The sequence below is a fragment of the Lipophrys pholis genome (assembly GCF_963383615.2).
Source record: "Lipophrys pholis genome assembly, chromosome: 14".
Classification (NCBI taxonomy): Eukaryota; Metazoa; Chordata; class Actinopteri; order Blenniiformes; family Blenniidae; genus Lipophrys; species Lipophrys pholis.
The window spans coordinates 25,124,069-25,140,984 of NC_137633.1; the positions used below are offsets into that span (position 1 = coordinate 25,124,069).

At 46.9% G+C, this 16,916-nt stretch overlaps 1 protein-coding gene across 1 annotated transcript in view; it reads right to left on the reverse strand.

Annotated features, from left to right (window-relative positions):
• LOC308119737 (contactin-associated protein-like 5) overlaps window positions 1-16,916 on the reverse strand; it is a gene marked incomplete at its 3' end in the record, with an annotated part of 169,874 nt that overhangs the window by 34,262 nt on the left and 118,696 nt on the right. The window contains exons 11-16 of the mRNA XM_080479887.1: window positions 16,230-16,336; window positions 14,954-15,073; window positions 13,211-13,411; window positions 8,397-8,553; window positions 7,108-7,235; window positions 121-291 (exon numbers count right to left, since the gene is read on the reverse strand). Coding sequence (XP_080336013.1) covers window positions 121-291; window positions 7,108-7,235; window positions 8,397-8,553; window positions 13,211-13,411; window positions 14,954-15,073; window positions 16,230-16,336 — 884 coding nt within the window. The remainder of the gene's footprint in view (window positions 1-120; window positions 292-7,107; window positions 7,236-8,396; window positions 8,554-13,210; window positions 13,412-14,953; window positions 15,074-16,229; window positions 16,337-16,916) is intronic.

Sequence of the window (16,916 nt, forward strand, 5' to 3'; positions counted from 1 at the left end):
AGGCCTCTTCCAGCTGGAACCGGGCGGAGCTGATGGAGCACAATGAGGTCAGACTGCTCCGTTTTGAAACTATTCTCATCAAACAGTAACGCTGCACGATGAAGAAAAGGGTGCACTCACAGCTGAGCTCCACCCGGAGGAAGTCTCTGTGGCCCAGGTTCTCCAGGAAAACCCCTGAAGGAGCACTGGTCTTGAAGTAGAAGGAGATATCTGAGGCCAGCTCGGTCCGCAGGGTGGGGAACAGCAGGGTGGAGGATTCCTGGTAGAAGGACGCAGCGTTCCACAGAGACTCTGAAAAGAAAGTCAAACCAACAAGGATATTCCTCAAGATCAGAGTGAAAGATCTTGAAGGAGAGACAGTCCTGTCTCCAGTCACAGTCAGTCCTGTCTCCACTCACAGTCAGTCCTGTCTCCACTCACAGTCAGTCCTGTCTCCAGTCACAGCCCTGTCTCCACTCACAGTCAGTCCTGTCTCCACTCACAGTCAGTCCTGTCTCCACTCACAGTCAGTCTTGTCTATAGTCAAATCACCTTTATTTATAGACACTTTAAAACAGCCATGGCTGGAGCCAAAGTGCTTCACATAATAGACAATAGAAGAGTAAAAACAGTGAAATACGGTGAAACAAACAATAAGATTGTAGCCAGGTTGAACATTGTTTAAAATAATGTTTTTTCATGTATTTCATTTAAGTTAAAATGTCAATTTCAAGTCTGTGATTTTTAAGTTCCTTTTTATTTCATTTGAAGCAATGCTTCATGTTGTTCTGTTTTGATTCGTTGTGTAAACCTCCACCTGTGACGGGGAAAGGAGCGTCGGAGATCAGGCGAAAGGAGTTGTTGATTTAATTAGGAGGTCAGCTGGAGACTCGAGGGGTGTTGGCGATCCGGACACACCGGTCCGCACACAGGGAGGCAAGCGGGTGTTTTGCGTGCCCCGGTGGACAGATCTGTCGGTGAGACGATCTGGGAGAGGACGGTAAAAGGACGGCTGGATGCGCAACAGATAACTTCCACCCGAAGTTGCGATCTGTGGCTTTGACAGCTGGAGGATCACTCACTAGTTCAGTGATTAGTTCACCTCACCACCGGACAGCGGCTTCAGGGGCGGCTACCACAGCTGACCAGGTAGCTCACCCTGCTGTTTCCCACCTGGAGAAAGCGAGACGATACCAGATAGCTCTGAGTGTCCGGAAAACTCAAGAGTTCCTCTGGCAACGGGGAGAACGCTCTGCTGGTGCTGCAGTGTCGCCGATCAGCTGTTTCCGGGTGTCGCCGATCAGCTGTTCCCGGACTGAGCCTGTCAGACTGGTAGGAGGGAATCCTTCCAGTTCTGTGGGACCAGGTACCACTTTGTTTTGTTTTTTTCTCCTCCTCAGTGAGGAAAGGACTGAGGATGTTCCTTACTTTGCTGTGTGGAATCCCGGGCAACGAAGCAGGCCTGCGCTTTGAGTTTTTGGGTTAAAATGATTACCGACTAATTACCAGTGTGCACACTTTGATAGAAAATACCTTTCATTTAACCCGACTATATCAATTGGCTAATTTTGAGTTATTGTGAATTGTTGCAAGTACCTTTTGTTTACGCACCTGTTTCATGGATTTTGGGTTTTTATTAAAGTGCGAATGATTTTAGTTAACTGTTTTCCAGGAAGTATTTATTTCAAATAAGTGGTTGTGTCTTTAGTGTAAACAATATTAGAAGCCCAAGGACAGAAAGACACAAAAGATAGTCCAGTGAGACTTATCAAAATAAGAGAGTTATGTGTCACAGAACTCAGAGCCCTTTCCAATAGAGAATAGGAAGAGCTGGGCTACAAGACTAACAACAATAAAACCAGGCACAGAGGCTCAAACATGGTTAAAAGCCACAGAATAAAAATTGGTCTTAAGATTAGTTTTAAAAGTGGACGGTGACTGTCTGACGGCCAGTGGAGCTCATTCCACAACAGAACAAGCTCCGGCCCCTTTGGTTTGGACCTCGGTACCTCCAGAAGCAGCTGATCAGCTGACCGGAGGCACCGAGCAGGAGCAGCTCAGAGAGGGAGGGCGGGGCCAGACCATTCAGAGATTTAAAAACAAATTGAAAAGAATTGTAAAATGACCAGGCAGCCGGTGGAGAGAAGCCAGAATGGAGTTCTGTGCTCCGTCTTACCTGCTCCAGGTAGAAGGTGTTCTGCAGCGTTCTGGACTAACTGGAGACGAGCGAGGGACGACTGGCTGACTCCAACATAAAGAGCGTTACAGTAATCCAGCCAGGATGGAATAAAAGCCTGGATTACTGCTTCAAAGGGTCTCCTGAGGCCTCAGACTCAGTGCCGGGGCACTTACTAAAGGGCTCTGGCCTGAGGCCCGGCCTTTGTTCTCGGTTGCGTACGAATCACAATAGAGACCTGGCCATTTGGGCTCGGTCCCTAAATAATGTTAGACAAATAAATACAGCACTGTATTGTACACAGTACAGTATGCAAATATCTACACCGTGTGTGCATCAATTCTTTCAGCCTGGTCAGACCAAAGATCTCATTAACATCACAAGCTATGTTTTCTCTGGCCAGGCAACGTGGACTAAAGTGTCTGATCCATCCTGACATGCATCAACAGAAACATCCTCACTGGCAAAGACCATGACTGCAAGACAAGTTTCTGAATATATGGCTGCCGCTCATATACCTTCTACTTCCATGAAGAGAAGAATTCCTCTATAGGATTCAGAAAAGGGCAGGAAATCAGATCCCACTGCGTATCTCACAGTGTTGCCAACTCCTCAGTAAGGAAAGTAGCTATTGGCTGTCCTCAAAGTCGCTAAATGAACATCATCACCTAATTTGCATAATTGGACATTAGTGTGTAATTGTAAGGCACGCTGTAGGAAAGAGGAATAACATCGTGGAAGAGACAAAGTAAGTAAAAAAAATGTCCTGAACATGTTTAGAACTGCAAAATGAGCTTTCTGCTGCTGATTCTAGTGTTTTTGTTTTTATTTTGGTCATTGAAAAAAGAGTCAAATGCAGTGATTGATTGGATCTGCTTAAGGCCCTGTTTACACGACAACGTTTCACGTGACAACACCTAATCCGCTAAAAAAAAGGAGTGCGTTTACACTGCAGCAGCGGACACAGACACAACGATGTAGTTAGTATGCCGGGCCACCGGAGGGCGCTGTTGCTTGATTTTGTAATGAAACTACACAGACGTGTGCAGAGAACAAGACTCTATAAACGTGAAGAAAATGGAGAGAACCTGACATCCGTATGGACTGATGACACATCGGATGCTGTCAGGGAGAGTCTCAACTATTAAACTACTGATCTGGACGATAAAACTAGAATATGGACCGCGGGTCGTACCACTACGCGGCCGCCATGTTTGTTTACAACTGGATGAGCAGGAGGGAGGGAGAGAGATGAGCAGTAACAGGCTCTGTAGCCTCCATCAGTCTCCGCAGGAGGGATTTGCGCCGTGAAAGAATCTTTCCACTTTGGGAGCCGGATTAAAAACTTTGCGGATGCAGTGCATTAGAACACTGGTGTCGTGTAAACGGACCCCCCAAAAGTGAAGAAAGTTTTGCAGATACACTCTAATTCGTTGTCGTGTAAACGAGGCCTTAGTGTGATTGAAAAACATTGATATTGACTTGCAGCTCAGTGAGGCGGCGGCGGCCTTGCTCGGTTCCTTCTCAGTGTGGACGCACTGTGGTGAGGGTCTCCTCGGGTCTGACTGCAGGAGGGAGGGAGGGAGGGACTGTCACACTGACCTCAGGACGGGGGAGGGGCTCACAGCAGGACCTGCTGCTCGTTGACCACAGTGACTGCAGAACCATACCTGCTTTCACCTCAGAGTCGCCAAACACACTAGAAAGTCGCCAATAACACCAGAAAAAGTCACCAGATTTGTCGCGAGTCGCTTTTAACAAGAAAAAGTCACCAACAGGACCTGAAAAATCACCAGATTTTGCCAGAAAGTCGCCACGTTGGCTGCAGTGGTATCTGCTCAGGTTGGGTGTCACCCTTTGTCCTGCCTCTTTCATTGTCGATCCATGAATCGGCACATTATCAATGACAGCGGCACGAATTTCATCTAGAATTGTATTTCTTTGCGTGGGTCTTTGCCTTGGTCTTTGTCTGGGTCGTGGTCGTGGTCCAGGACCAGGTGCATGGGCCGGGTCAGGTTCTGGACATGGTCTAGGTTGTCCAAGTCCACGTCCTCTTCTTCCACCATGACCTCTTACTCCTCTGACATCCATTCTGACCAGCTAATGCAGTTCCCAGCAGGTTTTATAGGTGCAGTTCATTGGAAAAGTGTTTTCAGTTTGACCTGTTGTGTCTTAATTGTGACAGTTGTGTTGGAACACAGTCGGAATTCTGCCTGCCAGTGTTCAGTTGTTGGAAAAACGTGTGCTACACATGAAAAATTTGTTCAAATGAGCAAAAAATTTGTTCAGTGTTTTGCAAAAAGAGTGCAAGAGTTTGGGAAACTGAGTGCAAACCATGACTAGTGTTCAAGGTTTTGACACCAGAGTCCTGTTATTGAGAAATGTGTGCAGTGGATGGAATTTAGTGTCTTATCAATCGAGAAAATCTGTAATGATACAGAGCAGTGGATAGAACTGATTGATTATCAATGATAGAGGATAGAACTGATTGATTATTAATGATGGAGGATAGAACTGATTGATTATCAATGATAGAGGATAGAACTGATTGATTATGAATTGTGACCAGGTGTGTAACAATCAGTCTAATTTCAGAGTAAACATGTATAAATAGCGTGGAATTAGTTGTGTGTAAAGCTGAACAGTGGATGCTCTATATCCCCATTGCGCTGTGGACGTGCGGAGCCCACTGGTGCTACAGACAGACAACCTCCTCCACCCACCTCCTCCACCTTCTCCACCTTCTTCCTCCACCTCTAGTGACTGAGAATAAAACAGTCCCTGTTCAAATATTTAATTTATACATTGAATAAGCAGATAAAACTGAACTGTATCAGTCTGCTGTGTCGCCATCAAAATGTCTCCTTCCTCTACGATACTCTGACACACGGTGGAGTCACTACCATGATGTCACTCTCCTTCATGATGTCACTCTCTTGTATGATGTCCCTTTCCTCCATGATGTCACTCTCCTTCATGATGTCACTCTCATTCATTTTGTCACTCTATTCCATGATATCACTCTCCTCCATAGTGTCACTCTCCTAAATGATGTCACTCTCCTCCATGGTGTCACTCTCCTCTCCTCCATGATGTCACTCTCCTACATGATGTCACTCTCCTCCATGATGTCACTCTCCTCTCTACATGATGTCACTCTCCTCCATGGTGTCACTCTCCTCTCCTCCATGATGTCACTCTCCTACATGATGTCACTCTCCTCCATGATGTCACTCTCCTCTCAACATGATGTCACTCTCCTCCATGATGTCACTCTCTTCCATAATGTCCCTCTCCTCCATGATGTCACTCTCCTCCATAATGTCACTCTCCTCTCTCCATGATGTCGCTCTCCTCCATGATGTCACTCTCCTCTCTCCATGATTTCACTCTCCTCCATGATGTCACTATCCTACATGGTGTCACCCTCCTCTCCTCCATGATGTCACTCTCCTCCATGGTGTCACTCTCCTCCATGATGTCACTCTCCTCCATGATATCACTCGCCTCCATAGTGTCACTCTCCTAAATGATGTCACTATCCTCCATGGTGTCACTCTCCTCTCCTCCATGATGTCCCTCTCCTCCATGATGTCACTCTCATTCATGATGTCACTCTCCTACATGATGTCACTCTCCTCCATGATGTCACCCTCCTCTCCTCCATGATGTCACTCTCCTCCATGGTGTCACTCTCCTCCATGATATCACTCTCCTAAATGATGTCACTCTCCTCCATGGTGTCACTCTCCTCTCCTCCATGATGCCCCTCTCCTCCATGATGTCACTCTCATTCATGATGTCACTCTCCGACACGATGTCACTCTCCTCCATGATGTCACTCTCATTCATTTTGTCACTCTCCTCCATGATATCACTCTCCTCCATAGTGTCACTCTCCTAAATGATGTCACTCTCCTCCATGGTGTCACTCTCCTCTCCTCCATGATGTAACTCTCATTCATGATGTCACTCTCCTCTATGATGCCACTCTCCTACATGATGTCACTCTCCTACATGATGTCACTCTCCTTCATGATGTCACTCTCATTCATGATGTCACTCTCATTCATTTTGTCACTCTCCTCCATGATGTCACTCTCCTTCATGATGTCACTCTCATTCATAGTGTCACTCTCCTAAATGATGTCACTCTCCTCCATGGTGTCACTCTCCTCTCCTCCATGATGTAACTCTCATTCATGATGTCACTCTCCTCTATGATGCCACTCTCCCACATGATGTCACTCTCCTACATGATGTCACTCTCCTCTGTCCTCCACCTTCAGACCAGACTCTTCTCCTCAACCTCTACAGTCACTGATCTCTCTCAGACTCTCACACTATTTCCAGTGACGACGAGCTGCTGATCACTTGTTTTTCTTTTATTAGTGATTCCACTACTGTGACTCCAGATAACACCATCACCTCCTCATGACTATTTGTCTCTCCATTAAATTAATTTTCCTCGTCTTTCTGAAAGGATTTAGTGTCAAATGCCGGCGATCAACAGGCTGAATGAGATGCAAAAATATTGACGAGGCGCTTTGCATTGACCATTTATGGTAGAAAGTGGGCGTGTTGAGTGCGTGTTGTGAACTCAACCTTCCACGTGGACTGGCAACTATAAAAGGAAATTGCGTGTAGATGTGCATACGCACGGTTTTACCCATCCAATTTTTCTGGCGCACGCCATTTTCAGTGTTTGGTCGCACAAACATTTTTAGAAGGGAATCCTCTGCAAGGTTTTATACATGACGCCCCTGGCCTAAACAGGCCAGTTGTGGACGTGGTCTTTGGCTATCAAACAGTGGACTGCTTCATTCTCTCACAGAACAAGCTAAAATGAAGATGCTATGTGAAGCAAGATGGTGTCAGACGTGCACAGAGCCTTTGCTATTTTCAATCAATAAGCCACAAACTGGAGCGTCGACAGAGAAGCGATCACCTACTGTCTCCATAACATCGCAGAGGCCCGATCTGGTAGACGGCCTCCGAGCCCGTCCTGTTGGTGTCTCCAACCACCACGTGGCTCACCGGCAGGTGGTCCTTATAGGACAGGACTCCCATGTCAGTCGTCCTGCGACAGAGAGAGAATAGCAGAGAGCCTTGTCACTGCAGATAAATGTATTTCTCTGCAGAGTAAACACAGGGAAAATAAGCCATACATCACCATGCAGACAGGAGCCGGGGGAAAAAACACGAATGAAGATCGCTAATGTGAAACCCCAGAGAGGAGCGGTGGAGGCGAACGTTAACATACGGTGTGCAGATACATTATACAGACTGGAGAAAAACACAAACTGCAGCACTCTGGCCTGGAATCCTCATGAGCATGTCTGTTATGTAATTTGAGTTTGAGTAAGAACCAATGTTACCTACTGTAGGGCACACTGGTGGTTTAGTGGTAGGAGTCTCGGCTGTTATGCAGGAGGTTTAGGTTTAATTCACGGTGAAATCACAATTGTTTTTCATTACATTGACGTTCAGATGACATCCAGACAAAACATCCATCCAAAGTCCAGGAAAGAAGTACAGAAGAACTTTCATTCTGGCTTCCCTGAGGATGTCTGGACGTGTAGAGATGACGTCTTGTAGACGTGCTTTGGACAACTCTGCTCAGTGGGATGTAGCAGTGCTGGTGTGTGAGACCCTGAACCTCTTTAGGATGTAGCATGTAGCATGTTGTACAGTTCAGAGTTACGAGCTGAGCAGTTAAACTACTGAGCGACATCGGACTAATTCTGCTGGTGTTGTACGAACTCTCTCTCTCTCCTCGTCTTGATATTTTGTCAGAAAACAGAATTTATGGTCTATCTTACTTTAGTCATTGTCGTTAATATTAAAGAATCTCCAAACCACAGACGTCACTGCTGAGGCATGACGTCATGTAATACTTGCTGAGCTGTATCAGTGAGCGTTCACGAGAATGAATACTCGGACCAGATACCTGATGCTGGTGTCGGTGCATCCCAAACAAATGCCCCATCTCTCGCGTTCAAATGGGAACTTTCTGCTCATTTTAGCCAACATCATGCATCTTCTTTTCTCCCGTCTTTCCTTTTTCAATCAGTACACATGACAATAGATGCACAGCAGAACCAGACCACTTGTTCAGTGGTTATCCAGACACTTGATGGGCTAGTTAACTTTAACAGAACTGTGTGTGTGCTTCCAGTGTTTGCCAACATTAATGTGGGTATTTCCTGTGGCTGGAGGGTGAAACCGCCTTGAGCTGTACCATGAGTCTGTGTCGGCGTCACAGTTGCAGAAGTGGCTCATGTCGACACAGTTTTCCTCCAGGCTGCAGGAACACTGCTGGACTCCAGGCAGGAAGCCTCCCCAGTAGGTGCGCCTCTCCCCCCGCTGGTCCAGCCACCAGGACAGAGGACGGCCATCTGCAAACACACGAAGCTGCCCTCAGTCCAGAACCCAGGAAGTCACACAAAGACCACACAATACCCTGGCCTGGCTAAAGGAGCTGCTGATGCGCTGTTAGGAAAGACAAGGAGACAATTATCATGACTTATGAACTTTATAAGTTTCCAGTAATCAATCACCCAGGGTTTTCTTTTTCCATTTGTGTCCAATGATTACCTGAACAAATGTGTAATGAAACAAAAGAAATATCCCGGCTGAATTTTCTGAGCGGAGCAGATGATCACAAACGCATTAGCTGAAGTATTTAAACGCGTGTCCACAAGGCCAGGAAGTGATCTGTCGATGCAGTAATATATAATAAAAGAAAATCATCTGTCAGTCTGACTGGGAGATTCAGTCAGTGGATCCATCCCATAATGCCTTGTGACATGATCACATGATCCACATGCAGCTTTCGCAGGAAGTACTGAAGATCATTTGTTAGCTGGTGGTGAAAATGTGTTGTTGTTCAGAGTCTGACTAGGAATCGAGAGCAGCAGTCCAACCTTGGCAGACTCAGTTTTCTCCAGACCCTCCAGGATTTTGCGATGTGCGATCGCAACGATTCCACAAATCGATTCCTACTTTTAAAAATTCTACAAACCCCTGTGATTTCAACGTGGCCTGCCCCTTCAACCAATTCCACAATTTTGACGAATAGTAGAGAGACTAAGACCATGACGTCAGAAAAGCTCTTTTCCATGTCTGCAATCCGCATTTCTTAACCAAGACATCAAGCTCCGCTTCCAAGGAGTTCAGTTCGTTCATACTGTAATTGAGCACTGACTGCACGGAAAAGTAAACAAAACACAAACAACAGCAAATAAAAGCTGCTGTAGGTCTGAGTGCACCAAGCCGCACGTGCGCCGCCATGTTGAAAACAAGACTCTATAGGTACGTCCGAAGTGTCCCTCCTGTCTCCTTCTCTATCACTTCTCCTGAACCCCGGAAGTGTTTAGTGTGGCGGCCATGATAAGCAGAGCTGTGGATCCAATTCCACGTTGTTCACACCACTATTGTTACGTAACGACGTTACATCCCTGCTTCGTTCACAACCCCTGACTACACTTTACCGTACTCTCTGTAGTGGTACCGAGCAACACAGTTGGTCTGGGTGTGCTACCTTACCGTACTGTACCGTACCGTCCACCACCTCACTCAGGGACGAACTGCGGTGGGACCGAGGCTCTAGGAGCCGCAGCAGAGGGACCAAAGAGCCGCATGAGGCTCCGGAACTGCGGGTTGCCGACCCCCGGTCTAGTGGTGTCAGAATCATACCTGTCATGAAGGAGGTTTGGGTTCAATTCCAGGTGGTGTCGCATTATTATTATTTTTTCTTCATTGCGTCACGTCATCCAGAGGTCTTGTTTGGATGTTTATATGACGTCCAAACAGGATGTCCACTCAATGTCCAGGAAAGACGTACAGAAACTTTCATTCTGGCCTCCCTGAAGACGTCTTAAAGACGGAGGGAATGAACCACTCTTTGCTCAGTGGGTAGAGCCTCGGGACTCGGGACTCAGAAGACACGGGGGCCAAAGGGATTCGGGACTCAGAAAACTCAGGAAACTCCGGACTCGGTCCCTCTCCTCTGGCGACAGGTGGGCTTGCAGTTGAGTCTTCCAGGGGATCTTGATTATACCCATCACAGGGCTGTTGTGGACTCTGCCAGGGCCAGGAACAGGCCACACGGGAACCGGCTGGACAGGAACAGGCCTGTCACGTGGGACAGACCCAGCCACATGGGGGCTGCAGTGACAGGGACTCTCAGAGAAGGAGAGATGATCCAGCTGTGAAAAGGGGAGCTGGAAACTCTCAGTCCTCCAAACTCTGCAGGTCCAGTTCAGATCAGCTTGGTACTTGGTTCTTCTGGTACAGTCTGCAGACCATGGTGGTCTCTCCTGGTCCAGTCTCCAGACCGTGTTGGTCTCTCCTGGTCCAGTCTCCAGTAGGTGGTTTCTCCTGGTCCAGACCGTGGTGGTCTCTCCTGGTCCTGTCTCCAGAAGGTGGTTTCTCCTGGTCCAGACCGTGGTGGTCTCTACTGGTCCAGTCTCCAGACCGTGGTGGTCTCTCCTGGTCCAGAGGGTGGTGGTCCCTCCTGGTCCAGTCTACAGACCGTGGTGGCCTCTCCTGGTCCAGTCTCCAGAAGGTGGCCTCTCCTGGTCCAGACCGTGGTTTTTCTCTCCTGGTCCAGTCTCCAGAAGGTGGTCTCTCCTGGTCCAGTCTCCAGAAGGTGGCCTCTCCGGGTCCAGACCGTGGTTTTTCTCTCCTGGTCCAGTCTCCAGAAGGTGGTCTCTCCTGGTCCAGTCTCTAGAAGGTGGTCTCTCTTGGTCCAGACTGTGGGGGTCTGTCCTGGTCCAGTCTCCAGACTGGAACCAATAAACCTCCCAGGAGGAACAGAAAAGGCTTCGTCTCTCCCCGACTGTCAGCTCCTCCTCATATCTCTGCTTCTTTCTCCATCTGGACGACTCCCAGGTGTGGACGGCGCCACCGTGTGGCTGCTGGCAGATTGACGCTAGTGAAACCTCCATTAATCGCTCTGCTGTGTTCTGGTTGTGTTTACCGCTGCGGCCCAACGTGGCGGCACCACGACTCATGACGTCACTTTGTCACGTGGCTGAAAAACCTCAATAGAAATAAAGTTGAATTTCATTTCATTTCACCGGAACAAGCCACTGTTCCTCTGAACAGAAAGGTGAAGAGTCACGTGGGGACGTTACGTAACAGACCTGTGGACTATGGAGACCGGATCAGAACCCACAGTGGACTCTGTGCTGAAGAAGGATGGACGAGAACCTGGGCTCTGGTTCGGAATGGACCGGATCAGATCCTGATCTGAAGCTAGACCTGGGGGACATGGGGGTTTTCACACTGATCAGACTTTGATCATCATTATTGGCGTCCATGAAAGCTCGGCTGATCCCTGCTTTCTGAAACGGGGAACCAAACAGCAGAACACGAGCGGTGCGCTCAGAGATCCTTTAGACAGCTGGAATATTTGGAGATGCAGAGAGGAGCGGCCATTAAACTGACGATGCTCGTTTGTCATCTGAACACACACGTCCCCACTTCACCCAGTATGGAGTAATGAATACACTGAGCTGTTCATTAGAGTAAGAACACGTAATTAGAGCACACTTGAAAATGTCACACTGCTCATAAAGGTACAAGCAGACTGAGATGAGTCTCTTAAAGCTGCGGTACGTGAGCGGAAAGACACACAGGACAAGGCACGCTGTGAAATACAACCACCTTAGAATATACCATATGTACTCACAGAGAGTTTGTTTATCCAACCTGCTCTCAGTGGACCTTGTGGAAAACTTGTGAAGGCAGGCTGACAAAGTGGTGGACCAGTGAACATGTGGCGGCATTGTTGCACTAAATGAACGCAGTAGAAATGTTTCATTATGCAGCTGAAAATGAATGCAAGAGCAGATGAAAATATTAGACCATTTCTAACAAAGTAATATTTCACATATTAACACTGCAGCGAACAAGCAGCTGGTACGAGCAGGAAGATAAAGAAGGTCTTCGTTGCTTATTCTAAATGTGACCATATGAAAGATTTGAACTTACAGCAGGCCTGACCCAAAACTGCTCATAGTTTCATCCGCTCTAGTGACGCACAGCCATGTGAACACATTATTGTTGCTTAGCAACAGACTTCTGTACAACGTCCACTAACAATTCTCCACAGCGGAAAGATAAGAATAAAGAAAACCAAAGGTAGAAGGAAGTGAACCCGAGCAATGATGAAACAAGGGAACTGAGAGTTGAATGCTAAACCAAGCATGTGGAAATCAATCAGCAGTGAGGCTGAGGACGACGGACCACCTCAAGAAGTCTGCATGGCGTGAAAAGACACAGAGTGCTGCATGAGGTGAGTGAGACCAGAACAAAGTCCTCCAGACAAACATTTTGAGTTGCTGTACACCCAACAAGTCTTCATCACAATCCAGTATTTACCCTTCATGTTTAAATGTTTGAGGCTGAAGTGAAGGTTGATTACAGAGTTGAGAGAGGGGATAAGGGACTGAATGCCTTAATGACCCACCAACCCACCGACCCACCGACCCACTGACCCACCCACTGACCGACCCACCCACCAACCGACCCACCCACCGACCGTCCCACTGACCGACCCACCAACCAACCGACCCACCGACCCACCCACTGACCTACCCACCGACCCACCCACCCAACTACCCACTGACCGACCCACCGACCCAGCAACCCACCGACCCACTGACCGACCCACCGACCAACCCACCCACCGACCCACTGACCACCCACCCACCCACCGACCCACTGACCAACCACCCACCCACCCACCGACCAACAAGCCTTGAACCAGCAGCTTCCTTGTCTGTCTTTAGTCTGCTGTGATAATCGACTTGTTTGTTTGCTTTCTCCAGGCACGGAGGGAACAGTGGGATTCAGGACTTCATAAATGTTTCACGATGTAGGAGCTAATGTGCAATGTTTGCGACACCGAAGGCGCCCTGTGCAGTTTCAGATGATGTGCACAGAGAAGCGTTCAGGGATTTCCTTCAGGTTACTGGGACAGTAGAAGTAGAACGGCAGCACAGCAGGTGGCGGCAGAGGATTTTGATATATTATGTGGACACTTACCTTTGGTGTTGAAGAGGCGGGACTTCCTGCAGTGGTACACCACTTCCTGCTGGCACTGCTCTGACCCTGCAATGACGGCGCGGAGCTGCTCGGCCGACGTGCTGTAGTTTAATGTCATGCTGTGAGGCTTCTGAACCGACGAGCCCTGGACCCTGATTGGAGCTGTGACGTTGTGGGTCAGAACCGTCCACACCCTCTCCTCTGACACACACACACACACACACACACACACACACACACACACACACACACACACACACACACACACACACACACACACACACACACACACACACACACACACACACACACACACACACACAGGTCAGGTCCTCCATCACACTCCTTCACTCACTACACAAAGGATAATACCACAGTAAGTCTGTAAGAGGTGGATAAATGTGGAATTAAAAGACAATTCAAAAATTTACCATTTCCCCCTACATATACACACACACACACATATATATATATATATATATATATATATATATGTTTGTTTTTGTATATGTTTGTTTTTTATATATGTGTTTGTTGTGAATCTGTCTGTGGCGGTTTGTCTCATTGCCTTTGGAAAACCTTGGTTTTGCTGGATTCTCTCTCGTCTTGTCCTTTTTCTACCTTTGCCTTGGGTTCAATCTACCTGACCTGATTTGCAGAATAAATATCGTATCCGTCTAACTCTGTTTCCAAGTTGTGCCACTGAGTCCAGATAAAAGCAACCAAATTCTGTGAACCAAATAAAAAGCGATCTGTTTATTGGAAAATTCACGAGGTCAGCACTTATATCAGGTTAAAGTTAACTGTGTGAGCTTATGTGTGAAGAGCTGACAGCTTCTCCTTCATTTGTGAAAAACATTAATTTCATCTGCTGGTCAATAAATTCCAACAATCGGATTTCATTTTGTTTCAGCTCAGTTTACAGTGAGTACAGGATGGTCCAGTCAAATAAAGAGAAGCTGCAGTCTGAACTGAGTTCATATTGTGCCGAGTGGCCATGACAGGAAACCCTGATCTCCAGCAGATGTGGCTGCAGGCTGTCAGAGAGTGTGTGAGGGAGTGTGTGAGGGAGAGTCTGTGAGGGAGTGTGTGTCAGGGAGTGTGTGTCAGGGAGTGTGTGTGTCAGGGAGTGTGTGTCAGGGAGTGTGTGTCAGGGAGTGTGTGAGGGAGAGTCTGTGAGGGAGTGTGTGTCAGGGATGTGTGTGTAAGGGAGTGTGTGTAAGGGAGTGTGTGTAAGGGATGTGAGTAAGGGAGTGTGTGTAAGGGAGTGTGTGTCAGGGATGTGAGTAAGGGTGTGTGTGTCAGGGAGTGTGTGAGGGAGAGTCTGTGAGGGAGTGTGCGTGTCAGGGATGTGCGTGTCAGGGATGTGTGTGTCAGGGATGTGAGTAAGGGAGTGTGTGTCAAGGAGCGTGTTTCAGGGAGTGTATTTCAGGGAGTGTGTTTCAGGGAGTGTGTTTCAGGGAGTGTGTTTCAGGGAGTGTGACCACACCACTCTGTCTGGGAACAGTGAAGTGTCGACACTGCAGATTGATGTGAGAGACTCCACATCCTGCTGCAGCTGACTGAGGGTAAAGTTGACGACACGGCAGTCGGCAGTGACCTCACCTGTCACATTGCAGTGAACTCACCTGTCACGTTACAGTGACCTCACCTGTCACATTGCAGTGAACTCACCTGTCACGTTGCAGTGACCTCACCTGTCACATTGCAGTGAACTCACCTGTCACGTTGCAGTGAACTCACCTGTCATGTTACAGTAAACCGCTGTGGGCCCCAGGGGGCCGCTTCCATCTGGGTCGATGGAGTAGAAGCCAGAGGAGCTGCCAATCAGCTTGTAGGCCTCGCAGGAGGTCTCGTAGATGGCTGCAAAGACCAGACATGGCTGCTTTGTAAAATGGGTGGTGGTGAAGCCAGAAACCACAGAGCACGGCACATAAAACATTAGTTTACTTAAGCAACCAGATAATACCGAACAACTAAAGTAATGTTACCTTTAATAAGACATAAATCTGTCTTCTTTAAGCACTTCTCAAAAACATACAGAGTTAAAATCACCAGATTATTTAGGATAGGGGTGTTGGCTGGTAGGGGCCGGGGGTCTCACTTTTTAAAAGATTTTATGATAGATATCATGGAAACAAGAAGTGTTTCACGTGTTAAATGTAATGTTGGTATTGATAGTTGAATATTATCAATAATATTGAAATAGAGAGAGGTTGTGAATAATGATGATGATGGTAATAATGATAATGATAATAATAATAATAATAATGATGATGATGATAATGATAATAATAATAATAACAATGATGATGATAATGACGATGATGATGATGATAATAATAATAACAATGATGATGATGGTGATGATAATAATGATGATGATGATGATGATTATGATGATGATAAGGATGATGATAATGATGATGATGATGATGATAATAATAATAACAATGATGATGATGATGATAAAAATGATGATGATGATGATGATAATAATTATGATGATGATGATGATCATCATCATAACAACGATGATTATGATGATTATGATGATGATAATAATAACAATGATGATTATGATAAGGGTGATGACAATGATGATGATGATAATAATAATAACAATGATGATGATGATAACAATGATGATGTGATGATGATGATTATGATGATGATAATAATAACAATGATGATGATGATGATGATGATGATAAAGGTGGTTTTGAGGATGAAGTGAGCTGCAGCAGTAGCAGACGGGGTCAGATATGTCCTGGTTGGAGAAAAAGCAGAAGGAAGAAGTTGTTGTGAATTCAGGAAGTGTTGTTCTCTGTCACGTTCCCTCTGACATGTAATGACAGCAGCATTAGCCTGCATATAAAGAGGAAATCAGCATTCTGGGGACGCAGCAGGTTCACGGGGAGACAGCTCCACCACGGATCACAAGGTGATGCTGGAGAACCGCTCCACCGCCTCCCTGCCTCACTCTCCTCCGGGTCTTCACTGTCAAGGTGAAACTCACAGGTGTGGCAGGTGGATCCAGAGTATCCGGTCCCTGAACAGTCACAGGAGAAGGAGCTCCAGCTCTGCCAGCAGCGGCCGCCATGTTCACACAGGTTTGGAAGGCACCTGGAACACATACCAGCAGGCATGAATACAATGTGCAGGTCCAGATATACAACTGAGTGTCACTTTATAACCAAACACACATCCAGACAGTCAACTAACTAACTGACCGACCGACCGACCGACCGACCGACCGACCGACCTACCAACATTTATTTTAGAAGAAGAGCAGAAATTGAGTGGCAGCTGTTCAATTCAGGGTGCTAGGGCGCCGCCCACCTTGGACCAGAAGCAGAAAGAAAAGAAATAAATTGATGAACTGTAATAAACAACAAACTAACAACGAGCCCTGAAGTGTATTCACTTCATTTTCTATAGATAATGTACAATAAAGAGATTTCTTAATTGCTCTCTCTCTAATGTGTGTGTGTGTGTGTGTGTGTGTGTGTGTGTGTATGTGTGTGTGTGTGTGTGTAGAGGTCAGCAGCTCAGACAGGTTTGTTCTCGCATGTTTCTATGAGATGTGGTGATGGAGTCAACGAGCAGTGAGTCTGATATTAACTCTGTTATTATATCTCTTCTGAATTACTGCTTGAAAGGAGAAATTTGTATGACAAGCTGCGGGTTCAACTTTCCCATTAGG